The 26472-nt window shown below is 46.6% G+C and overlaps 1 protein-coding gene across 1 annotated transcript in view; it reads left to right on the top strand.

Annotated features, from left to right (window-relative positions):
- Positions 1-26322, top strand: part of OGFOD1 (2-oxoglutarate and iron dependent oxygenase domain containing 1) — a 213997-nt gene extending 187675 nt beyond the window's left edge. The window contains exon 13 of the mRNA XM_085638720.1: positions 25573-26322. Coding sequence (XP_085494846.1) covers positions 25573-25734 — 162 coding nt within the window. The 3' untranslated portion in view covers positions 25735-26322. The remainder of the gene's footprint in view (positions 1-25572) is intronic.
- Positions 26323-26472: the final 150 nt, after the last annotated feature.

The raw sequence follows: 26472 nt of genomic DNA, 5'->3' as shown, positions 1-26472 counted from the left end.
CGAAACAATAACATTCTAATCATTTAAAACTGTTTCTATCTTAAACATTCTGTTTTTTTTTTTAGTATTTCTTTACTGTCCTCAGTTTGTACATATTGCACACATACACTCTTGAAAACGTTTCACTTGCTTAGCCTGCTTTCAGCACCCTATGCTGCAGTGATCTGACTTATTTTGGTGCACACAATCGCCACTGTACAAACAACTATGTATGACATTATCAGAAAAAACACATGCACAACCTATTAAATTGGTATGTTAATTTTGCCCGTTTTTAGTTCTCGCTCTCGAGACCTATTGTCGCCGAGATGCCTCTCAAGGGAGACAGACTGGGGCACGCGCAGTGTTGTGGTGATTGCTGTCTGTGAACGCGCTTCACATGAACAGCATTTGCGCGTTGAGTGCTCCTCTCCGGAAGACCTGCTCCCCCGCCCCCAAGCGTGCGCGCCACGCTCCGCCGGCCTTGTCTTGTAAACCAATACCACGTTGCTTGCTACACGGCCCTAGTACTTTTGCTTTTAACATTGGCGACTATGGGCTCAAAAATCCCAGAATGTATAGAGCTTTAACAAAACAGGCTGTCGCTTTTATTCACACGCTAAAGGCGTTATGCTCTTTATTTTGTTAAAAGTTAATACAAACAGAACCATCACGGCGTGCATCAGAAAATATTACCTGAAAATGCCAACGAGCAGAAAAATACATGAATATGGCCAGAGGTTAGTTTGCCCTCCACAAGAGAAATAAAAAAATACCCGCCGAGAGAAAATACAACTTCAAGGTATACCAGTCAATTTAATTTCAGCTCCATATTTCTACATAACATTCAGCCGAGAAAGAGAGGGGGAGGAGTGCTCATAAATGTCCGTCAGTGATTCGGACACTGGCTTAAAAGATAGTAACTGTGCTGGCTGAAAAGACAGTAACTGTGCTGAGCTAATACACATATTTAATATTTTTTTTTACCTTAAATGCGACACAATATTTTTACAAAAAAGTGAACTGAAGTAACAGACTCCAACATTTCACTGGTTTTCCTTAACGTCTTAATCCTTTAGTATCTGCCGTAACATTGCATGTTCCTGTGCTTCTTCGTCCCTCCCCCTTCCATGTTTTTTTATGCTCCATCTGAGACAAAATAACCTCCACCCCAAGACCAACAGGCAGCCTGGCGCAACCACTGCTGTTTCTCGTGCGCTAGTTAAAATCAGATTGACTTTCGCTCGTCCACAAAACAACACATGCAAACCGATACTTCTTGGGTTTTCGTTTTACTCACCGTAGAAAGTGGGAGTTGTGCCTATTCTCTGGCAACTCGAGCATCGTTGAATCTCTTTCCCTCCTCTCAGCATGGGGGAGTCGGGCTCTTAGGTTTTCCTTCTTTGCAAAAACTTTGAAAGCTTAAAATCGAAACAAAATAGAAATCACATTGGAGGTGAGATTTGATTCAGGAACAAAATACGTGTAAAAAGAAATTCTTCTCTGCTGCCCCTATAGGTAGAATGTGTGAGATGCCTCTCAAGGGAGACAGACTGGGGCACCCGCAGTGTTGTGGTTGTGGTGATTGCTGTCTGTGAACGCGCTTCACATGAACAGCATTTGCGCGTTGAGTGCTCCTCTCCGGAAGACCTGCTCCCCCACCCCCAAGCGCGCGCGCCACGCTCCGCCGGCCTTGTCTTGTTAACCAATACCACGTTGCTTGCTACACGGCCCTAGTACTTTCGCTTTTAACATTGGCGACTATGGGCTCAAGAATCCCAGAATGCATAGAGCTTTAACAAAACAGGCTGTCGCTTTTATTCACACGCTAAAGGCGTTATGCTCTTTATTTTGTTAAAAGTTAATACAAACAGAACCATCACGGCGTGCATCAGAAAATATTACCTGAAAATGCCAACAAGCAGAAAAATACATGAATATGGCCACAGAGGTTAGTTTGCCCTCCACAAGAGAAATAAAACAAGCATTTGCAATGCAATAGGTCTCGCAGTTACACGAGTTAAAGCTATTGGCATTGTAAATGACAATGCCAATAGGCATTGTTATTTGCAATGTCAATAGCTCAAACTCGCGTAAATGCGAGACCTAATGCATTGCAAATGCTTGTTTTCCATTGGGACCTCGTATCGACTGGGTAGATAGATGGGTGATTCACCCACCTCATACGTTTCAGTCATTGTTTTCTGTTCCTTTCTTATATTGCCTATAATTTCTTCTCAGGAGGAAAACTCTTTGTCTCGTTTAGAGTATGCGGCCACTAAACGGGCCCCTGTCGCTGACATCATGACTTGTTAATATGTCTCTTTATGTGTACTTTTTTTTCTTTGTGTTGTTTCAGTGAACTGAAAATTACCCGTAGAATTAAAAATATCTGTATTTGAATTCTAGAAAAAGAAACAACTTGTCAATCAAGACCCAGAATGGAAATCTTTAGTGCTAGCTAGTGTTCTTCAGGCATGCTCGTGTGGGCTATTATTTTGTGATAATCTATAGGATTATATTTATATAGGTATCTGCAGGGGTTCTCAAATGACATCATTAGCAATTAAATTGAAATTTGAGTTTTCTATGATGGCATTTGCAATTGAGCGTGGGCAACTCTGGTACCTGTGCACGGTACCCTTACTCGCAGTATAAAATGAGCACTGTATACAGACAATGGTCCTGGCCATTAAGACCAACATTACTAAATATATATGTTTCGCTTCTTACGCACGTCAAAACTGTAGAGCCTAAAACAGTTATTCCCCAAAACACTGTAGAGATGTATGCCCTTTCTCTCATACATTGGAATTGCCCACCCGAATCAGAAACCTTGAGAAGAGTTGGCTGTGCATCCCACGCAGGGTGGGCAGAGGCTGGCGCGCTGGTGTACGTGGCGCAGATCGTCCTGCATGAATGACCCTCTGCAGTGTCCATTGTTACCGATGTTCCCTGGAAGCCGCGCAGAGAATGATTACGTCAGGGATTTTCCGGTATTGTTACTCATCTGGAGATTACATTTGCTTCTGAACAGAACTGCAGAGACGGCTTTTGTACGAGAGAAATCCCGAAAGGAAATTGTGCTCTCCTCAGAACATCGCCCCGCCTTCCTTTTCTCCAAGCCTTCCATCAGAACCGTGTCTCGCGTCCATGGGCTGTGCTGAACGTAAGCAGCTTAGCCAGCCTTGGAAAAGACTGAAAGAAACCCTTAGAGAGGCAGCGCGTGACAAAAAAATATCTCCTGAACTAGGGCACTCTGCATTCCGTGTGTGACCTGTTTGGCATCGAGAGCTCGGCAGCAACGCATCTTTTCCAGTGCAGCCACGCGCACTGGCGGCCACCCGGCATGAATGTTACCTCATATATTCCATGCCGAACCGGACCTTGCTGCCTCTGTGAGGAATGACAGGACCGTCAAGCTTAGTCCGAATATTGGGTGGATATCGAAAAAAAACGGGCGAATTGTGAAATAAGCAAACAGTAAGAGGACTAGATCAACAAGAAAAGTCGGATCCGTGTACCAATAAAAGAAAGGCTAGTAAAATAGATTAAGGCAAGTGAAATACATTAAGACGTGTAAAATAAATGCGCGGTAACCTTTTTCGTCTTCCTTATTTTTTACTTACAATACGGAAGACAAGTGGGGAGGGGTGGGGAGAGTGCACACGCGCTAAGGAAATGGCCTCGCGGCAAAAAGTAAACAAGTGGGAGGGGGAGTGCACACGCGTGCGCTAAGGAAATGGTCTCGCGGCAAAAAGTAAACAAGTGGGAGGGGTGGGGGGAGTGCACGCGCGCGCGCTAAGCATCAAAAGGAATTTTTTTTAAAAAGCACGCCTCGGGTGATAAAAGCTGGCGGGTGCGCGCGTTCACGCACTCGTGCACGCAAGCTCTAGGCCACTGGTAGCATTTTCTGAAGCCCTTACTAAAAGTCTCGCCAGAGCAGCGCATGCGCTGGCTCAGGCGAGACCTAAAAATAGACTGTATTTTTAGACACCAAATTGAAAAAGATCCACTGGAGGATTCCGGAGATAATAAATTTAAAAGATACAGTAAATCACAGCTTTTTACTCACCAATGAACAAGCATTGGCAAATTCAATGAATGTGACACTAAAACTTTTGGAGCAAAACCTTGTCTAGTTGTATTGCAGTAGGTTAGAGTTACTTTGGGTGACCAGCTCCAGCAGTGAACCAGACAGGGGGACCAGCAAGACCGACAGTTACCTTGATGGAAGGAGCAGTATTTAGCAAGTTCCAGGCACTTTTACCCCTTGGCTATAGGTCCCTATGGACGTGGTCCTGTTGCAAGGGATACAGAATGTTGAAGATGCACAAGGATGCTGTGGATGCGATGCAGTCAACAGGGGTCTTTCTGAAGCTACTTCTCAGTCCACAAACTCAGTGAGGAAACATGGGTCGACATCTCTCTAAGTCCTCTTAGTCCTGGTAGAAGTCCAGTCGCCGGTATCGCGGCTACAACCAAATCCTTTCCTGGGCAATAACTTCTTGGTGGCCAAGCTGAACTCCGACGACTCCTCTAGGTCCAGCACACATGGGTGCAACTTTGAGCATCAGGTCCTGGTCTCTGGTGCTGCATGGCGACAAGAAACTGCAGCTTGAAAATTAGGGCTACTAACTCACCACATCAGCCTTCTTCAGCCGATGTGGCACTGTACTGCGAACCGGAGGTCAGGCAACTGACTACTGGAGTTTCTTGCTTCGGCTGGGCTCGAGAAACACCTTCTCCATGAGCAAAACACAGCAGACTCAGTCCCTTCTCTTTTGCTAGCCACTAGGTTCAGCAGGTGCAGTCTCCCTCTGCGATTCCTTGTTGCAGGACGGCAGCTCTTCTTTGGTCCTTCGTCCAGTTTGAGTTCGGGGTGCCCTTTTATGCTATAACACAAATGCCCTCTGGGTCAGATGCAGTTGATGGGCAATAGGCTACCAGGTTCCCTCCCTCCCTCCTGATGACCACTTCCTGTGAATTGTGGCATCTGTCAATTCCTGAATGCACCATTGTGCCCACTTCCAACATGGTAGAACCCCTCTCTTGGCATTCAGAGCTCCCTAGCCCAACTCAGAGGTTTGGCTACTTGCCCCTGGAAAACCAGTTTGACAACCGGTTCCTCTTTCCTGTCCCAAATGCCAGCCCGGCTGACTAACCAGTAGAACAACCCCTCTCCGAAGTGTTCCCTATTTGCCCTTCAAAGGCGGCTTCTCCTTTGAAGTTTGCCTTTAGAGCCAACACCCGTGTGGCTTTCTGCAGGAGGGAAGTAGCACATCTCTCCTGTGCAGACCCCTAGTGTAGTCCTTCCTGGGAGTCATTTGCATGTCTTCCCATCAGGGCAGAAAGCTGTCTCTGAGACAAGGCCCCATGTGCAACCATTAAGGGTTCAGGGTACTACAGGCAACAAAGTGGCAACATTGTAAAAGTTGCTCACTACAATTAGTTACATTAATTTTGATTTGGGAACCAAGTCGGGCTTAATGCAACGAGTTGATACCTTTGAGTATCAACTTTGGTTGCATCGTTCAGGTGTTAGCACGGCTGAGGGGGTCAGCTTGCAATCCTGTACTCTCCAAGTCGTTACTCAGTAAAAACAGTTTCGCATTTTTACTGCCATAACATATAAATACAGGTTTCACCCATGAAATATCCTGTGCCCTGCCTGAGGGCTCGGTAGGCCTGCCATAGGGGTTACTTCCACTCATTACAGAGGGGCCTTGGCGAGTGCTTTTAATGGCAGAGTTGGGTTAGCAGCTCTTTCAGTCTGCAGTGGCGAACTGGGAGACTCTGTCTACCTGTGTGACCTCCAGCGTGGCACAACTAGTCTTGCATTTCCTGGGTTGACCCTCTAACTTACATGCCCAGGGTGCCCGAGTACCATATACTAGGGACTTCTAGGTAAGATAGCTTATGCCAATGGGGTATAAGCCACTGTAATATACATTTTATAAGGTCAGGGCACTGGCAGAGAGGTCTAGTTAGCAGGCTTTGGTGCACTCTCAAATATGAAAACCAGCATCAGTCAAAACACTTGGAGCTTGGCCATACAAAAAGAGGTATTTCCTTGCAGGACACAATGCTTCACTAGAAACTGCATCCTTGTAATAAGTTGCTGTCCAGACCAGTGATGAGAGGTGAGGTAATCTTCCTCTTAGCTTAGACATAAACCCCCAGCTTTCCAAACAGGGTCTGGACCTGGAGGTCACCAGCCCAGGCCCCAAGGAAAAGGAGGGAACAGAACAAGAGAAGAGGAGATCATAGTAAATCAGCGCATGGTACAACGAGGTGCCTCGTCTGGTAAATGCCGCAGACTAAGGTAGATGTGTGGATTTCAGCATCATGCACAAAATATCAAGGAAGTAAGAATACTATAAAGGATAAGGAGCCACTTATCAGCATGCACTTAAAGACGAACTGTGATGAACCCTATGAGGTACCTAGAGCCATCTTTGAATCTGCATGCAGCTGGTGTACACCTGTAGAGTAGAACATAAACCAAGCACACACAAAAAAAATCCATCAACGAGGTAGGTAGGAGCAGGAAAGACCTAGGGAGATAGTAAACGCAAGGGACATATAAAGAAACCAAATAACAAAGGGTGAGGGAATGCAATACGAGTGAACGAACTAGAGCGAATAACAGAGAGCGACAGCAACCCAAGTGCAATGTTGGCAGGCACCATGGACATATCTCACACTCTTTATGTTATAAAGTTTTATATGGTGCTCGAATACCCAAAGGTGTCTTGGCGCTGCAATGCATGAGGGCGATCAGTGAAACAGGCTGGATACAGTGGCATCTGGGTTAAGAGAGCCACGTTTTCAATGCTTTCCTGAAAAGTAAAAGGGTCTGCGACAGCCTGCTGTTACCTGGAACTACTGTGACCTAAGTGTCTTAAAGGAAGATCTGACCTGTAACTGATACGTGCTAATCTTTCCCTACGTGCCATTAGCCAGGATGCCAAAGTCACTACTTTTTTAACACCAGTAATCTTCTCCCTGTTCCCTTGGTGGTGTTGGTCTGTCCACCTTTTGTTTTGAGCCTTTTTTAAATCCCCCTTATCCATGGATACCCAGCACTTGCTATGTGAAGACTTGGTTAATTGAGAGTTTGAATACTAGCAAGGACTGAATATTTCATGCGAAAATGCACTGTCACAGGCAAGTATTGTGCTCTATCCACCCCCCCCTGTATACATTTTTCTTAGATTCTGAGCTTAGCTCTTCTTCGACAGACAAGGTTGAGGGTGGCTACAGAAGTGACTTCCCTACTGAAAGTGATCCCAGTGTTGGCCATATGGGCACACTAGGAATCTGCCCATGTTGCTTGGGTGGACAAACACTGGCAGTGTTCCAAGGTACTTGTAGAACTTTCTTCCAATGTCTGTTCAGAGGCTTAACCATAGTGTTGGCTGACTTTTCATGTTGGATACTGTCAACAAAAAAAGTCTACTGTACGACCTGCTCACACTAACTCACCAATGTCCTGCAGCAAGAACAATACCGAATACCATAAAATTTGTAACAATGAAGAACGATCTATTTTCATCAACATTTGAATTTGGCTGTGACCCCTTACTAACGTTTTGGGACCTATTCCAAGCAGTGGTTCTCACCCCTAACCTGTATTGTGTTTACAACACATTCCGAAATGCAGCCAGGATGCTTAGTTTTGAACATATCTCTTACCGTGTCACAATCTAGCTTTCTTGGTTAGAGGAAAGACTTAAATAGAGAGGTGAGACACATCGGAATGACTGATAGTGAGGGCCACACGGTGCATGTGTGGGTTTCACATGCAGCTTTGACCTCACTAGACTTGTTTGGCAGGTTATACTTGTATATAACTAAGCAATACTGTTCACAATTTGTGAATTAAGGTAACTGAGGAAAAGAATATACTGATATCTGATAGAGACATCTAGCCGCAGATTCCTTACCTTTAAACCTTCCAGGCGTCAGGCTGGATCTGAAGATTTTTGATAGCAGTACCCCTGCATGCCAATAGGTGGCATCTGTCAACTGCATGTGACATCGTAGGCATCTGGTTTGTCGTCATGACGTCCGCATCGTCTGTATCAGTGCCACCTCGGTGTGCTGACATCAGTTATTTTCTTAACGTGCCTTCCACGCAGCCAGTGTAAATCAGAAAAGTTACCCCCTGTCACTTTTGGACATACTTTTTAAAAACTTTTTGTTGACCCTTTCGGTGTGTAGGATGCCTTTGGGTTCAAACCGTGCAGCGCTCGTCACCACGCCTGGTCGGTCACAGACCCCACCTGGTGTGTGTGCGGTGCCTGGAGCAAGACCACAGCACTAAGTTGTGGTACGACAGCCGGGCCATGGCACTGAAAGCTTTGAGGGAGCGGTCCCTAAATATGCTTGTGGTCCGGAGCCACGGATATTGCCCAGTCGAACTCGCTCCCGGTCTCGATCGAGAGGAAGGTCCGATCACCGCTCCAGGGGAGTCGAAGTCTTCTTCCTCCCACTCTAAGTCGTCAAGGTCAAGTAAGAAGCAGAAGAAGTTGAAACTTGCTTCGACTTCACCCCGAACATCACACGATGAGACAGAGGAGTCTCGACATTCAAGGCCTTGCTCCACAGAGCAGGCGCCTGGGTCAGCTCCACGTTTCCCTCCTTTTCCAAGACTGGGAGCGATCCACGCCCAATCACAGGAATTTTATGACGTCATGTGCACCATATTTGGGTGGCCTGAACCTGCCGGTGCGCCTTCGGGCCCCACAGGTTTAACAGATAGAAATTCCGTGGGTTGCATGCCTCCACTAGCACCACGGGCTCCTCTCCAATCTCTTCTTGGATCTGGATCTGGATCGGCACCGGTCGCACTAGTCTGACCTTCCCTGGCACCGCATCCGACGTAGAGACCCTTAGCGTCACTGGCTTCCACCGGCGGCACCTCCCCATCGTCATTCGAGAGGACACTGAGCCGGTTGGGCATCCGCCAATGCAGAGACCAGCGCAGGGAAATGCCCTGTCCCGTATTCTGAAGAGCTAGGAATGGATGATGATTGGGAGAAGCAGTAGGATCCCTTCGAAATTCTGAATCCCAACGAGGAAATGGACTTGTATGAAGACCTGGGTGATGCCAGCAGCATGGACATCTCCCCAGAGCCTGGTATCCTGTCTCCTCCTAACCTGGCTATGGAGTAGGCTTCTTTTGCAATGGTGGTGCATAGGGCTGCGGAAGTCTTGGACCTGCAGCTTCCTACAGTGGCAATCAAGACTAAAGTCTTGACGGAGGTCCCGCAGCCTGGTGTCCCCACTTCGGAACCCTTACTGCATTTCAACGAGGTCTTGACCGACGTTCTACTGCACACCTGGTCCAAGCCCAGCACAGGGGCTTCTGTGATCAGAACTATTGCCCGTTGCCACTGCCCTGCACCGGGCGACCCAGCTTACCTCTCCGCCCACCCCACAGAGCTTGGTGGTTCAGGCCTCTAATTCCCGTGGCGCATTCCCTTTTGCACCTCCGGACAGGGGATCCAAAATGCTGGACAGCTTTGGTAAGAAGAGGTTTCCCACCTCCAGACTACGATGAACCTCCTGCATTCACTGGGGTTCACCATCAACGTGCTAAATTCACACCTGACTTCCTCTCAGACGCTCCCTTTCATCACAGCAGTCTGGACACAGACAGTGCAGTTTCGAGTTATCCTCCCGAGTGGCGAGTCCAGGCTATTCAGGCTATGATACCGATGTTTCAGCCTCTATCCTGGATTTCGGTGATAATGATTATGGGGCTGTTGGTTCTTATGGCCTCCTGCATCCTTCTTGTGGACCATGCAAGATGGCACATGCAGGCGCTGCAGTGGGACTTGAAGGTTCAATGAGCGCGGCATCGAGGAAATCTCGCCAACCTGTTTCAGATATTGGAGGGCACTGTGAATGAACAACGGTGGTGTCTGACAAACCGCGATTGGGGTCAGAGGCAGGTCCCCTCTCTCTTGCCCTCCCAGATCACACAGTAGTGATGGATGCATCCCTTCTGGGATGGGGCGGCCATCTGGGAGAAAGCCTTCTTACCATCCCTCAAAGGAAGGCTAATTCAAGTGTTCACAAACAACACTACCACCAAGTGGTACTGCAACTAACATGGCGAGCTGGAGGTCGTGGTCCCTTTGTCGAGAGGTCTCTGGACTTCGCTGGAACAAAAGGGTATTTCCCTGGTGGTTCACATCTGGCCGGTTACCTGAACGCCAGAACAGACTAACTTTGCCGTAAGTGCCTCGCGGATCACGAGTGGCGTCTCCATCCGGAGGTGGCACAAGGTCTCTTCCGACAGTGGGAAGAGCCTCAATTAGATCTGTTCACCTCCAAAGAGAACGCGCAATGTCACCAGTTTTGCCCGTTGGAGTTTCCGAGGCGGCTCTCATTCAGCTATGCTTTTCGTCGCTGTATGCCTTTCTGTCCATACCACTCCTGTCAAGAGTTTTCAAGAAGGTCAGGAGGGACTGGGCACAAGTCATCCTTGTGGCTCTGGACTAGGCATGAAGTCTGTGGTATCCAGAGCTTTTGGAAATAAGTATTGATCCTCCGATCAGGCTGCCCCTTCAGGAGGATCTTGTGTCGCAGCAGCAGGGGAGGGTCCCCCACCCAAACCTGTCTACTCTCCACCTCCTTGCGTGGAGATTGAGTGGCGACAGTTGACAGCTTTTGACCTGCCTGCCGAAGTCTGAAGTTATTCTAGCAGCCAGGTGTTCCTCCACAAAGTCTGTATACGCCTGCTGATGGCAACAGTTTGGTAAATACTGTACAGAACTGTCTGTTATCCCAGTGTCTGCTTCCCTCTCAGACAGTGTTCTTTTCATTCTCTCCTTGGCCCAGCAGGGCTCTGCTCTGGACACTCTGAAGGGCTACCTTTTGGCCCCGTCTGATTGTCTTTGGTTGCCAGATCAACCATCACGTTTTAAATCACCTCTTGTACAGAGAATTATGTAGGGTCTTACTCATTTGTTTCCCCCTTCTCCTTTTATAATACACCAGTGGGATCTTAACCTGGTTCTCACCTTCTTGTGTGTACTGTTTGAACTACTTCACAATTGTCCCCTTCAGCTGCTCACAATCAAAACAGCCTGGTCGAGGCATGTGAGCTGTAGATCACATGCTTTGCATAGCCTGCCATCTAGCGTTGGGTCCGGATATTTGCACTTTATTTTTCTTTGAAGATGTCTTTTCCAGTCGCGAGGTAGGTGACTCCTTTCGGTGATAGTTCGCATTGGCTTTAACTCCATTGTTAATTTGTTTTTTCCACAATCGGTGTTTGGGTGTGAATTGCTCCGCTCTGCTTCGGCACCGTTTCTCTGGTTCCCTTCGTCACGCAAACCACTACCCTCGACGGTATTGTTTCTCGATCGCGTTCCCCATTCTCTGCGTATCGTTTAGACTCAAAGGTCTTCGATCTGAAAACTTGTGGAGAGTCGGTGAGCCTACCAGCATCGGGTTCGCTAGCAGTTGATGGAACAGACTCCATTCAAGCTCTCTCCCGGGTGTCCCGCAAAGTTTCCGCGCACCGACTTGCACGAAGTGTGCAACCTCTGCCTATCCCCGGAACACAATGAACAAGACTGTGACGCGTGCCAATCGTTTCGATCCAAGAAGACGCTCTGTGACTGTCAGGCTCGACGTCACGAAATGCAACATCAAAGCGGATCCGCACAGGACGTCTTTGATGAAGATTCCGCCAGAGAAGAATTCCACGCTCAAGGAGCCGAAGAATAAGCAGAGCATATCTCTGTGTCTGAGGCAGACTATGACATGGAAGAACAGGAGCAATTTACACCGGGTCGTCGTACCGTGAGTACAGAAACCCCCTTACCCCAGCACTACACAATGAAAAAGGCTCCTGTCCTTCCTCTGTCCTCGGGCCAAGATCGGCACGAGAAAAAGTTTTGGGCGCCCTGCCCTCGGGCCCAGCGCCGAAACACAAGGACAAGCGCTCGGTGTTGAGTCGGCCCCATGCCGGTGCCGAGCCGGACCCTTCGGCATCGAAACCGAAACATGTCTTGGTGACCATTCCCTCGCTACCGAAGAGTGACTCTTCGGAGCCGAAAGCTTCGTAGTCGAAACGTTTGACGCCAAAAACAGCACCCAAAGAGAAAAAGACTCCATCAAAAGAGCCTTGTTTTGACATTCCGCCTCCGGATTCTAAACAAAAAGAACCGGTCGTACATCCGGACACTGAACATATTCATGCCAAATTGCCAGAGAAGATGAAAATGGGACTACAGGAGGAATACTACATTCCTTTAAAGAGAAACAATGTGGGTACTAACCCTTCTCCACCCCCTTCACCCACTGATCCAAATTTTCTCATCACACCCACAAATTCTTCACCACCACTATCCCCTGATGATGAAGGGGATGGGGATGATGATGGGCCACAGGACATTAATGACCCATAGGAGGACTATGACACTGATCCAAACACTGATAATGATCCGGATCTATATCCTTCCAAACCCTCACCACCTGACGACAACATAGGATACATAGAGCTACTTAACAGGGCTACTCATTATCATGGGGTGGAGTTACACAAAGAGGCTCTTGAAGAGGATTTCTTGTTTGAAACCTTAAGTTCCTCTCAGAGAGCTACTCACACATTACCAGTGCTCAAAGGGATGCTTAAGCATACAGATGAGCTCTTTAAAGATCCTGTGTGGGCAAGAATTATTACATCCAGGGTGTGGAGACAAAGTATAAGCCAGCACCTAATGACCCCACTTACATCAAGGGTCCGCTTCCTTTAGACTCTCTTGTAGTTTCCAACACTTGCAAAAAAGCAAACTCACTAACCATAGGAGAGGCCCCTCCTCCTGAAAAGGAGTCGAAATTCATCAATGCTTCGGGTAAGAGAGTAGCGTCGCAAGCAGCTAATCATTTGCGCATTGCTAATGCGCAAGCTTTATCAGCTCGCTACGACAGGGCTCATTACGATGCGCTAGAGAAACTGATGCAATTTCTGCCCAATTAGTACAAATCAAAGGCCATATGACCTTATTCAGGAAGGTAAATTAATCACTAATACCTCCATCAGGTACGCCTTAGACGCAGCAGACACAGCAGCCCATGCAGTGAACACCAGGGTACTGCTACACAGGCATGCTTGGTTGAGAATTTCAGGGTTCTAGCCTCTATTCTCAACCAGCCATTCGACAAAGTACACCTCTTCAGCCCAACAGTGGACACTTCGCTAGAAAAAATGAAGAAGGACACTGAAGTTTTAGGTTGAGGAAGGTGCTCTTTGCAGTGTTCTTGATATGTTTGATCATGTCTGAGTTTGGGTCCAGAGGGATTCCCAGTGATTTAACTGAGTCGGCTGGAGTGAGCTGGCAGTTGAGAGCATCAATATATTTAAGCCATTCTGTGATTTGGGGAGTCTGGTCTTTATTTGATATGAGAAGGATTTCCATCTTATCGTGGGTGAGTTTCAGGTGGTTGAGGGATAGCCAGTGTTTAACTTCTTTTAGGGTGTTGTTTAGTCTCTGAATGTCACCGCATAGAGGTGGAAGGCAATATTAGCTTTTTTGAGTATGTTGGTGAGAGGCTCCATGTAGATGTTGAATAGTTGTGGGGAGAGGACTGATCCTTGAGGGTCAACCCTGTTAATGGGGATTAGGTCAGACATGGAGTTTTGGATTTTTATTTGTTGGGTGCGGTTTTGCAGAAAGGAGGTAAACCATTGCAAGACTACCTCTTCAGCTCCGACCCTTTCTTGAAGTACCTTGATGAGTAGTTTGTGGTCAACTGTGTCGAAGGCTGCCGATAGATCTAGGAGTATGAGTAGACTGCATCGGTCTGTATCTAGAGATTTGTAGAAATCATCAATGACAGTCAGGATGCTGTCTCTCTACCGCAACCTTTTCTGATGCCCGATTGATGAGGGTCTAGCAGGTTGTTGCTGTCTATGTGTTGGGTGAGTTGAAGGAGAACACATCTTTCCAGTGTTTTCGCTACGAACGGGAGATTGGAGACGGGTCAGAAGTTATTGAGATAGTTTGGGTCAGAGCCCGTTTTTTAGGTCTCGCCTAGCGATGCAGCGCATGCGTGGCTCGCTCCTGGCGAGATCTATTGTCATCGCTTTAGCTTGCGAAGCGAGGGTGGAACCTCCACCCATGCTTCTTACTGACACGCCTGCCAAATCAGTGCTTTCTATGGGGAGGGAAGCATGTTTGGTTCCCTCCCGGTCTTCCTTCAGCATGCCTGCCCGGACACAGCATGTGAACGCGCCTGGACAGGACATATGCACGCGCTGCTTTGCTTTCATTTTGCAAAGTTCCTTGGGCGTTTTCTGTAAGGATCACGTCTGAGCAGAACGCGCGCATGGCACGCTTTCACTTTCTTTACTCCTCGCGTTCTGTAACAGCTCCTCGGAGTCCCGAACCTCTGCTGCAGGCGGCACCATGGTGGAGAGCGCCCGCCTCGACAATCACCGCATCTTAAGTTTTAAGAATAGACCTCGGTTGTGCAGCGCAGGCACTGCTGGGGCTTGTGTTACTGTTTACTCTCGTGGGCACCAGTACTTGACATGCTGCCAGCGGGTGAAATACTTGCACAAAACGGTCTCTTGTCCGCTCTGAATGAGCTTCTCCAGGTAACGCGGCAGCTTCAGCCCCTGCTGCATTGTTGAGCCAACCACGCCTAGATGTCCAGCCCGGAGCTGAGCGCGCTATTATATACCTTTGTTAAAGAGTAAAGCGTTTAACTGATTACATTTAGTGGAAATGGCCTGTTCCGGGGGTGTGAAGTAGAGTGGTGCAGTGAGTAATGAGGTGCCTGGGCTGTTGGAGCAGACGTACCCCCAGAACAGTCTCTCTAGTCGAACAAGGTTCTCCGGTCGAGTTGGACAAGAACATTACAAATAGCTCCCAGAAACAAGTATGCTTGTAACTACAGCACTCTCAGACAGGACAATCAAGTAACATTGCCGTATTACACTTTTTATCAACACCCAGAGGCTGAAAGGCTGAGCTGGAGGTAATACTGGTGCCCCTTCGGTAATGCCTTGTCTTCAGAGGGCAAGGTACTTCAGTTTCCTGTTTCCCAGCAGCGGTTAGCGTATCACCCTGAGATGGGCGTGAGTGATGCCCTGATCCACTTTTCTCTGACCCCCAAAGACAGACTCCTTTGGCTTGTTGAATTCAATGGGGGAGAAGGCAGCACCCAAACATATCATTGCGGGTTACTCCAACTTTGGCCAGTGTGGACATCTGGGAATTGGGTGGACGGCGGTAAGTGTGACCGAGAGCCCTACAAGGTCCTAGGAATGGCAGACGGTGCATTGTGTACGTGCAGTGTCACCACATCCCTGGAATAGAGGGGGGCGGCACCAGGTTTCACTTCTGGCAGCGACTGGAGCTGACTCGAGGTCTAGGTCCACCTCAATCCAATGACCCCACCTGTGTCCAAGTGTGCCACCACAGGGGGCAGCGCCTGTACACCTGGGAAACTGCAGTGAGCGTTACAAAAGGTCTTTCTTCGCTAACGATAGAAGCCCTCTTCAGTCCACGCGGTGCCCTGGCTGGGATCAGTTTCAGATCTGGCACACCGAAGTTGGAACCCTAAAACTGGCGGCTACACGCACCAGTCTGACAAGGATACAGTACAATCCTTAGTGTCATCCACAATTGTTAAGTGGTAACTGAAGATTATAAAGTGTTTTTGACTTTCTCAAACTCAAAGTCTTGGTCTGTATATGAAATGTATGCTTGCTGAGTATGCCTCTCCGTGAATGTGCTCTAATTACAGTCCTTCATATAGCACAGAATACTCCATCAATCTTGGGGTACTTTTTAAAATGTGGTTCTTGATATATGGTGCCAGGACCCAAGACGCAGGGTGGCAGAGCGCTTTACAGAGAAAAGGCCTGGAATAATAGGGAGACAAGTACAGAATATTTACTAAAAATAGAAAATGTTGGTCCCAAAATACAGTGTAATGTTTGTAGTGCAGGATTCTAGAAGGCCAAATGCACTGGACAGATAATGAAAGACCTTTTAGCTCTTAGAGACATCTTCAAACGTAGAGACTGATGTGTCTGGCTGGATATGACATTTCAGAACCTTGGACTATTCCCACAGTATTAATCTTTCAGGAAGGAAGACACTTTGACTTTGGGGGTGCGGCGCCCGCTTCGGGGACACCGTGCTTCATCTCTTTTTTCAATTTTTTTTAACTTTACCGGTGAGCGCGGCGCTTCTTTAGAGACAATGCGCTCTACAATACAATAGGTCTCGCTTTTGGCAAAGTTTTACCTATTGGTATTGTAAATGAAATTGCTATTTACAATGCCAGTAGCTCAGAATCTCGAAATTGCGATTCCTATTGCATTGTAAATGCTTGTTTTAGTAGTGGCGTGACTTGGCCGATTTTGAGGCAGTCTGGCATGACTCCGATTCTCAGGGAGCTATTTATAATCATGGTCCAGAGCGGGGAAGGGTGAGTTTGAGCTTTTTAGCCAGTTGGGCCGGTATAGGATCCGCAATGTGTTACGAGGGTTTGAAACTGGTAATCATTTCGATGATCGCTGATTCGGAGATGGAGATGGGGTTGAAAGATTTCCAGTTGTTGGGGGGGGGGGGCTGGGTGTGTTGTTCTTTTCTTCTCCGGGGAGCGGGCTGTCGGGAGGGGGGCGGGAGTCATCCATTGAGAGCTCCATCTTGGTGATTTTCTCATTGAAGAAGCTGGCAAAGTTATCACATAACTCTTTGGACGCCTGCATTGTGGATGAAGGGGACTTGGATGTTTGTTGTCTTATGATATTGAAGAGTTCTTTGGGCCGATTTTTGGCATTGTCTAGTGCATCACAGAAGGACGTTTTTTCGTTCTTGATGTGTTTTTTGTACTTCCTGCGTTCAGACTTGAGTTGATCAAGGTGGATTGTGGATAAGTTGTTGCGCCAGAGTCTTTCAGCAGCTCTTAGTTGTCATCTTTCGGAGTTCAGGTCTGTGTTGAACCAAGATCTAGATGGAATGTTTGACTCTTTTTTTGTTTCAAGGGAGCTATTTGGTCTAGTATGGAAGTCATTGCTACGTTGTAATGCGCGGTGAGCTCAGTTGCAGAAAGGTCATATGGGGTGGTGGGAAGGAGTGAGCTTACCCTTTCTTCCAGGTCGGCAAGGGGAGTCTGTCTGAGATTTCTCGTCTGATGGGTGGAAACCTGTGTATGATGAAGACATTGGATCGTTTGGTTGATGTGGAATAGAATGATGTGGTGGTCTGACCAGTCAACAGACGGCGCCTAAGGCAAGCCCGTCTGCGCCCGTCCGCGCCTGGACAGTGCCGAGGGCCATGCCCCCTACATCCCAGCCACAATATGCCAGGCATTATAGCGCGGAAGCTCTGCTTAGTATGAGGTCTTTGGGAACTGAATGTCGCTCGCACCTCTATCATGCCATGGAGCTTCCAGTGATCTGTCCAAGGTGCAAACAAACCCTCAAACCTACTCAGACTCGGGATGTGATGCAGGACTACTGTATGTTTTTGTTAAATTGCAGGTCCTTGCCAAAACACAGGGTAGAAATTGCACTTTTGTTAGAGGAACGCATGCCAGATGCAGTTTCTCTCACTGAAACGTGGCTTGCGGCGGACTCTGATCCTGTCTTAGTGACAGCCCTCCCTCCAGGCTTTCTAATTACTCGGCTGGACCGTCCTGAAGGGAGAGGAGGAGGCTTAGCCATTATATATAAAGAGCAATTCCACTGTCGAGTAATCTCTGAAGTAATCCCAGAATGCGAGAGCTTAGCATTGGAATTTTCCCCTAACAACTGCTTCTCAGGTACGGTCATATATCGCCCCCCGGGACCCCCTAAACAGTTTCACAATCTTCTTCCGTCGATTGTGGCTGAACGGGTTAGCACTGCCTATAATTATACTCTGCTAGGGGACCTTAATATTCATTTTGATACTACTCTGGACCGCACTGCTATGACTCTTGTAGACGATCTAGCTGCACTACAATTAGTCCAACGAGTGAAAACACCTACTCACATCAAGGGCCACTTACTGGACCATGTGTTCAGTAACTGTATAGACCTGGTGGCCGGGTTGCCTATTTCCCTCCCTTGGACTGACCATCTACTTGTGCCTTTCACCTGGACCACATTCAAACCACTCCCCTCTACACCCAGTGTAAGGAATGCCAGATCGTGGGCGCGGCTACCCGTCGATGCCTGGGCAAGTAGATTATCGATTGACCAGCCCTCCTACAATGAGGACCCATGTTTGGCCAATCAGGAATATGAAGACTGGATGGCAAAATCACGTTGAAACGTTCTCATAAAACGGCCCCCTGGTATTCAGAGGCGCTTAGGGAAAAGAAACGCCACTGCAGGAAAATAGAAAGACGGTGGCGTTTAGACTACTCCTTGGAGGAAAAAGCCCGATAGAGAGGCAATTAAAATCTATAAAACCGAGGTTAAAGTTGCCCAATCTGTATACTTTTCTGATAAAATCATACAAGCCAAGTCCAAGCCTAAGGAAATGTTTCAAATTTTGAAAAATCTTACTAAACTTCCCTCTTCCAGTATGCACCAGGACATAACAACAGCCCACTGCAATGACTTGGCAGAATTTTTCCACCAGAAAGTTAATAAAATCTATTCATCTTTCCCCTCTATAGCAATGGCTCCCATAGCTCAGGGCCAGACAAATTTGGTGGATACTCCATCTCAATCCCTGATAACATTGAATCACTTTCCCCCACTAGACCCTGAATCTTTGGATTCTATAGCCCGCAAGGTAAAATCTGGGTCTCCGTGTGAATCAGCACCTCCAGAAGTCATGATGTTGGCATCCCAGGTTATCCTACCGACCATCATGGACCTTCTGAATGCCTCAATCATCTCTGGTAATGTTCCTCCTGCCTGGAAGCGGGCCATGGTTCGGCCTCTGCTAAAAAAAACTAATCTGGACCCTACTGATTTCAGTAACTACCGGCCGATTTCTCTACTCCCATGGGTGAGCAAAATTCTCGAGAGATACATCAACCTCCATCTGGTGAATTTTCTCGAGAACAACCAGCTGTTAGACGCCACCCAGACATGGAACAGAGACTGCCCTACTGGCAGTCACCGAGGAAACCAGAAAAATCTTGGATCAAGGGGGAGCAGTGGCAGTGATCCTCCTTGAACTAAGTGCGGCATTCGATACGGTCAGCCACGACACCCTGCTGAGCCGCCTCTCGAGTGTCAGAATAGTTGATGGAGCATGGCTATGGCTCAAATCCTTTTTGAGTGACAGATCCTTCCAAGTTTTTGATGGAGATACAGTATCCACGACCAGACCTTTGAGGTGCGGAGTCCAACAGGGCTCCTCCTTAAGCCCCGCGCTTTTTAACATCTACATGAGACCACTGGCCGAGATTGTCCGTCCGTTTGGGATTAAAATAATTTCTTACGCGGACGACACCCAGCTAGTGGTCTCCTTGGCGCAGGAGGCTGGTCTGTCATCTTCAGGTGGGCTAACAAAATGCTTAGAGGAGGTAAAGGGATGGATGACTTCCTCCTCCCTAAAGCTCAATGGGGACAAAACTGAGTTGATGCTCCTGGGTCCCACAAATCCCACCTTTTTCATCTCCCTGTGGCCCCCTTGTTTAGGTGCTCCCCCTATACCCAAGGACAATATTAAGAGCCTTGGGGTCTGGCTTGATAAAACCCTCTCATTTAACACCCAGGCTACCAAACTCTCGGCTACCTGCTTCGGACTTCTTAGGATGTTGAAGAAAGTCCTCCCTCTTCTACCTGTGGAGGCAAAGCAGGTGGCCATTCAAGGCTTGATTCAGTCCCGTTTGGACTTTAATAATGTCCTTTATCTCGGTGCCCCGGAATACACCTTGCACAAACTACAGATAGTCCAGAATTGTGCGGCTCGTACACTGCTCCAGCTGCCGCGCAGACAGTCAGCCAAACCTGGACTGAGCAGGCTGCACTGGCTTCCTGTGCGACAAAGGATCACCTTCAAGGCCATGTGTATTTCTCACCAGGCCTTTTGGGACACAGGACCGATGATTGTTCGGGACCTACTAAAACAGTACCAACCCAGCAGAAACCTCCGCTCTAGCCAGGCATGTATGGCCATAGTCCCCAGAATAAAAAAGGTAAGAGCTGGCGGCAGGACGTTCGCCTACAATGCCGCCAAGACATGGAATTCACTCCCTTTTTATCTTAGGTCCAACTCTAACCTCTCCTCTTTTCGAAAACAGCTGAAGACTTTTTTGTTTAATGCCCCTCATTAACTTCCCGCTATTCTTTTCTCTTCCTCTGGCAAGCAACTCACTCTGGCCTCTAGCGCTTGGACGCCTCTGGGCAGCAACCGCGCTATATAAATTTACTTTTCATTTCATTTCATTTCAATCGTTTTAATGGTGGAGGTTAGGTATTCGAAAGAGTTGTATTTGATGGAGTCCGTTTCCGTTACGGAGATGTTGCTGTTGTGGAAGATTGCAATACCCCCGCCTAGCTGGTTTTTCCTGTCTTTATGGATTATAGAGAAATCCAGAGGCACAAGCATGTCCATGATTGGGGAAGAGGATTAATTAAACCAAGTTTCCATGATGAATGTGATGTCAATGTCATGATTGAGGATGGATTCTGCCAGTTCTGTTGCGTGTTTGGTAGCTGATCTGCAGTTTATGAGCATGCAGTTGGTCGTCCCATTGTTGCTGAGTTTCTTCGTTAGGGGAGCCATGGGGATATTATTAAGTAAGGCTGGAGGCCTCTGCGTTCTAGGTGGGGCGCTGTCTCTTCCACATCCAGTGATAACCTGGATTTGGGAGCTGGGTATGGCAATAGAGGATGTGCCGTAAGAGTTGGCAAGATCGGTCGCCTCTCTCATGGACATTGCGGCACTCGCTCTTTTGGGTCTCTGAGGTTGGTTCAAGAGGGGGGGTTGTATTCCAGCTGTGCCTATGAGCATTGGGGGGGGGGGGGGCTTATGTGCTTAGTTTTGGTACCTGTGGGTGTAGGGTGTGTGCATTGGGTGAGCTCTGGAGGTGTGGTGAGGTTCGATAGGATTTTGTTGATACCCTGTATTACGACCTCTAGTTAGCTTTCCAGCAGAGCAAGTCTTTGAGTTGTATTCATGGAGGAGGGTGTAGGGGGGGTCTAGGATCCGGGTGTCCTGAGCTGGCCAGCCCCGGGAGGAGAAGAGCTTGTCCTTGGCTTAAAGCCTTTCAAGTACATCTAGTAGGCAAAGCTGTCACGATAAGTGCAGACAACATGACAGCAATGTACTACAAAAACAGGGGGGGACACACTCTCTCCAGCTGTCACAACTAGCACAGACCATCTGGAGGTGGTCCATACGCCACAAAATGCATCTCCTCAGGAAAACCTTCCAGGAGTAGACCATCAAATAGCAGATGTGCTCAGTCGTTGAAGACAACAGATCTATGAGTGGGAACTGCACGCTCGAGTTCTCCTCCCATTCTTTCAGATGTGGGACTTCCCAGACCTAGATCTGTTTGCCACACACCTAAACGCAAAATGCCCAAGCTTCGCATCCAGGTATCCACATCCATTGTCCTGAGGCAATGCACTATGGATAAATTGGTCAGGGATATTTGCCTTTACTTTTCCACCTCTCCACTCATTCCATGAGTGGTTCGGAAGCTCAGACAAGGATCCCCGACACTAATCCTAGTTGGTCCCACATAGGCCCGTCAACCCTGGTTCACCCCCCTGTTGGAGCTCTCAGTAGTTCCTCACCAAAAACTATATCTTACACCCAGTCTCCTCACGCAGAGCCGTGGAGAGTTAAGGCATCTAGATCCCAGTCATGTCAACCTTGCGATCTGGCACCTGAAGTCTTACACTTTGGCTACCTCAATCTCCGGCCAGACTTCATGAACATTATCAAAGAGGCTATGCGTCCTACCACAAGGGCTTGCTATGCAGCAAAGTGGAAGCTGTTTGTCTTATATTGTAATAACAATCAAATCAATCCGCTTGATGCTTCAGTTCAGAACATTATATGCTATTTATTACATCTACAGTGTTCAAACTTAGCGTATACAACCATACGCTTATATCTTGCTGCAATAGCTGCATACCTTCAAAATAGACAACATCTGTCTCTCTTCAGATGGCCTGTCATTAAAGCATTTATGGGAGGACTTAAGAGTCATTCCCTCAAGACTTCCACCAGCTCCAGTGGGGAATCTCAAGATTGTCCTCACCAGACTGATGGGTTCACCTTTTGAACCATTGCACAGATGTGAGCTGCAATTTCTCACTTGGAAGGTAGCTTTCCTCATACCTATCACATCACTCAGGAGAGTAGGTGAGCTTCAGGCACTAACCATCGAAGAACCATTTTTACAAATACACCAAAACAAAGTGGTTCTTCGGACTAACCCTAAATTTCTACCTTTCATATCAACCAATCATTTGAGTTGCCTGTGTTCTTCTCTCAACCAGATTCGGTGGCAGAACGTGCTCTACACACCTTAGATGTTAAAAGAGCATTACTCTATTACATAGAAAGGACAAAACCTTTCCGTAAGACAAAACAACTCTTTGTGGCTTTTGCTCCTCCACATAAAGGCAATCCCATATCAAAATCAGGAATTGCATGGTGGATAGTCAAATGCATTCAAACATGCTATGCAAAACGAATATTAACAATTCCCCCTAGAGCGCACTCCACCTGCAAACTATGGGCTTCTATTGCATTCTTAGGATATATTCCCATAGATAACATCTGCAAAGCTACAACATGGTCTACACCTCACACATTCACAAAACACTATTGTGTATGTGTGTTAGCAAGATAGCAAGCTCGTGTGGGCAAAGCAGTTTTACATACACTATTTCAAATCACTGCAACAGCTGCAGGTTAGCCACCGCTTTGGGAGATCACTGCTATGTAGTCTATGCAAAGCATGTGATCTACAGCTCACATGCCTCCAACGGAAAATGCTTCTTACCCACCCGCCTCCCCGGGTACCTATACCTGTTGCAGTGATATCTTACTTAGATACATATACATGGACATCTCTTTCTACTACTCTGACTGACTCCATTATCACCCTCTGCGGGAAAACAATCTAACAATAGAGTCGATGCCCATGCGCACTATCACCGAAAAGAGAAGTCACTTACCTTGTGACTGGAAAAGACTTCTTCGAAGAAAAACATCCGGACCCAACAGTAGATGGCAGGCTATGCAAATCATGTGAATCTACAGCTCTACATGTCAAGAACCGATGCATTACTGGGTAAGTAGCATTTTCCTTTTAGTGGTAATAACTTCTGCCATGAGGGTGAGCAGATTGCAGGCTCAGTTATTTCAGCCTCCTTACCTGACCATCTTTCCAGACAAAGTATTGCTCTGCACTAGGGCTTCTTTTTTGCCTAAGGTAATAACACCTTTCCATCTGAAACAATCTGTTACCCTGCCCACTTTCCATGCGCCTCCGCCTCATTCTATGGAAGAGAAGTGTCTCCACCATCTGGACCCAAAAAGAGGGCCGTCGTCATACCTTGACCGCACTGAAGAATTTCGGTTGGACAACCAACTCTTCGTAGGGTACGTTGGAGCAAAGAAGGGGTGTGCTGTACAGAAGAGGACCAACTCTGATTGGGTCATCCTCTGCATAAAATTATGTTGAGCTTTCGCAAAGAAAAGGCCTTTTTAGGGTCCATTCTACCAGGGCAAAAGCAGCCACCACGGCTCTTCAGCATGGTGCTCCGGTTAGTGACATCTGCCAGGTGGCCACTTGTGCATCTCTGCACATTAAGCTAAGCATTACTGCCTGGACAGCAAGGTCTGCAGGCAAAGTCTTTTTTGGCTGTTCTGTCCTGCAGAACATTTTGGTTTGAAGCTTTTCTGCAGTCCCTCCTTCGGGGATGGTATTGCCTGGGTATCTGTTAAAAGGTATGGAATCTACAGCTAGATGTCTCTGTCAGATGGACAAGTTACTTACCTTCAGTAACGCCTTATCTGGTAGAGACATGATCTAGCCACAGATTACTTACTGATCCTCCCAGCTCTGTGGATTAGTTTTAGTGTCAGGGCTTTTTTCCTTCAGGGCAACTAGTTGTTTTTAGACACACCATGGTCAGTCACTTCATGGCTCCGCGTTTCTGGCGTCGAAAGTCGTTAAAAAATCAGCATGCAGAGGTGGCACCTATATAAACTATGCAGAAGTCATGATGATGATGAACCAGACGCCTTCGACGTCAAGCAGAGTCGACAGACGCTACCTATCGGCGCACAGAGGTACTGCTATCAAAAATCTTCCAGATCAAGCCTGCTGCCTGGAAGTTCAAAGTTAAGGAATATGCAGCTAGATCATGTCTCTACCAGATGAGGCTTTACCGAACGCAAGTAATTTGTCCATCACAAGACGTATTTTTATTTTAAGCATCAAAGTTTCTGTGCTCTATTTAATTTTGGCCCATCAATCCCACCACCCTTGGGATATTGGTGTGGTATTTATTATGATGATAGAATGTCACTATGGTTTGTAGTACTTCCCATGATAGTAGAGCTTCAGAGTGGGCAATACAGTACGTGTGTTACTTATTAACTGAGATTGGTACAAAAGGTGAAAAGTGCTCATTGCAATATATTTTCTAGGACTCATTGTGGGATGAACTGTATATGTTTACACAGTAAAATATGCAACCTTAGAATTGATATTTGTGTTTCTTATTTTGAGCTTTTAATGGATGTTGACGGTAGCAGTCGAACAGGGAGTCTGCTCCTATTGCAGAGGCAATACCAAAACTAGTCAGTACAAAATCTAAACTACCAAAATGGTTAAGTTTGATGAATTAACAAAAAGCCATTTCTAACCCCTTAGGGAATTAATCTAAAGGCAGACAACAATTCCCTTAACCACATATTGAGAACAAGATATTCCTTACCAGTGACCATTGTCCACAAATTAACTCTTTTAAATAGACCAAGCTCCAAAGTTAGCACTCTGGAACCCTGTCAAAGAATGCACAGTATCGTAAAATGGTACAGTGAATGACCATACCTCCTCTAACACAAGCTTATACATAATGTTGCGCAGTACGTTTCACATCTCAGTTTCTGGCTTTTCATATGTAATGTTCTAAATTTTTTCCTATTACCAACACTGTTTTCTAAAGTAACCCTTATGAAATAGTGGATAATAATATCGACTAAAGGCCTGGTTCAGGTTCTTAAATGTAGAAGACGTTCTAAGACAGAACAATGAAACTACAATTAGGACATAAGGCTGGAGAAGTTTTAAATTAAAAGTAAGTTTGAGATCAGGAGAGTGGGTACAGACCAAGAATGGGCGACATTTTAAAACCCTCAATTGCCAAACAACTAAGGCTGCAAAAAGTACACAGCCTTGCTGGATCATGCTCTGAAGTTATGAAATCTGTTGATATCTAGTGTGGCTCATGCTTAGCTTTAGTGCGGTTTTACTGTTGCGTTTGCATAGGTAGTGGGACCTTTCAGAGTGGTTACAGAGACAAAGTTGACTGTTGGAATATTTTTTATTACATTAATCATAGACTTGATTAGTAGCAAAAATTGCAAAGGTTTTGTTAATCTAATGTACAGATTTTTTCTTCTATTTCAGCTGCTCACGGTTTATCCAGAAAATAACTCCCTGGCACTAGTTTACAGAGACAAAGAGACCATGAAATTTGTGAAACACATTAACCACCTTAGTCTGGATCGAATGGGGAAACATCAACACAGGAATGGATTCTGGGACTTCTCTTTTGTGTATTATGAGTGACCTGCTTCAAGGAGTACCCTCACGTTATTATAGATAAAATCTTAAAGAAATCACATTTTAATAGTGTTCTTATTCTTGATTGTCAACTTTTGCTTACGGTAAAATGGCTTTTTATTAAAAAAAGCCTTACATTACTGGACTAAGCGTAGAATTGAGCCAATGGCAGGAATACTAGGTGCTGACATTAAAAAGTTGATTTAACAAATTCACCAGTGAAATCTTTTGAAGGATCTACAGCCAGATACGGGATGCAATCATTTTTGTTTACATTGCTATTCAGTGTCTACATGCAAAAGAGAGTGACATTCACAATGCTGGCTAAATTTCCGTGGTGTCCAACTGTGATCAGCAGGATAGAGACAGATTTATTCCACCGAAAATACCAATGCTGAGCTGTGGTTGAATGGGTAAGGGACACGGACAGATGGTGTTTACTTCCAGAAGAATTGATCTCTGTATATCAAGTGGAAGGCTAAATGGACTAAATGGTTTTACGTATTTAAATTGGTCCAGCTCTCTTTTTCAGAAAACCAATAACGCAAAAATCAGTCATGAGAAGAATAAACAAGACAAAAGCCATTGGCATCATTTTCTGAATTCAGAACTACTTTGCCCTATAACTATGCTGTAAATGTGATACAGCCCTGGAAAATTCATTATTGCAATTGTTGTTTTCAAGGGTTGGGAAAAATCAGGATCACACTAATCTCGAAATATTTGGCTTACAAAGTGGAGGCT

Source organism: Triturus cristatus, chromosome 12, assembly GCF_964204655.1.
Source record: "Triturus cristatus chromosome 12, aTriCri1.1, whole genome shotgun sequence".
Taxonomy (NCBI): domain Eukaryota; kingdom Metazoa; phylum Chordata; class Amphibia; order Caudata; family Salamandridae; genus Triturus; species Triturus cristatus.
The sequence above is the reverse complement of the archived record's forward strand: the minus strand, read 5'-3'. Positions and strand labels throughout refer to the sequence as shown.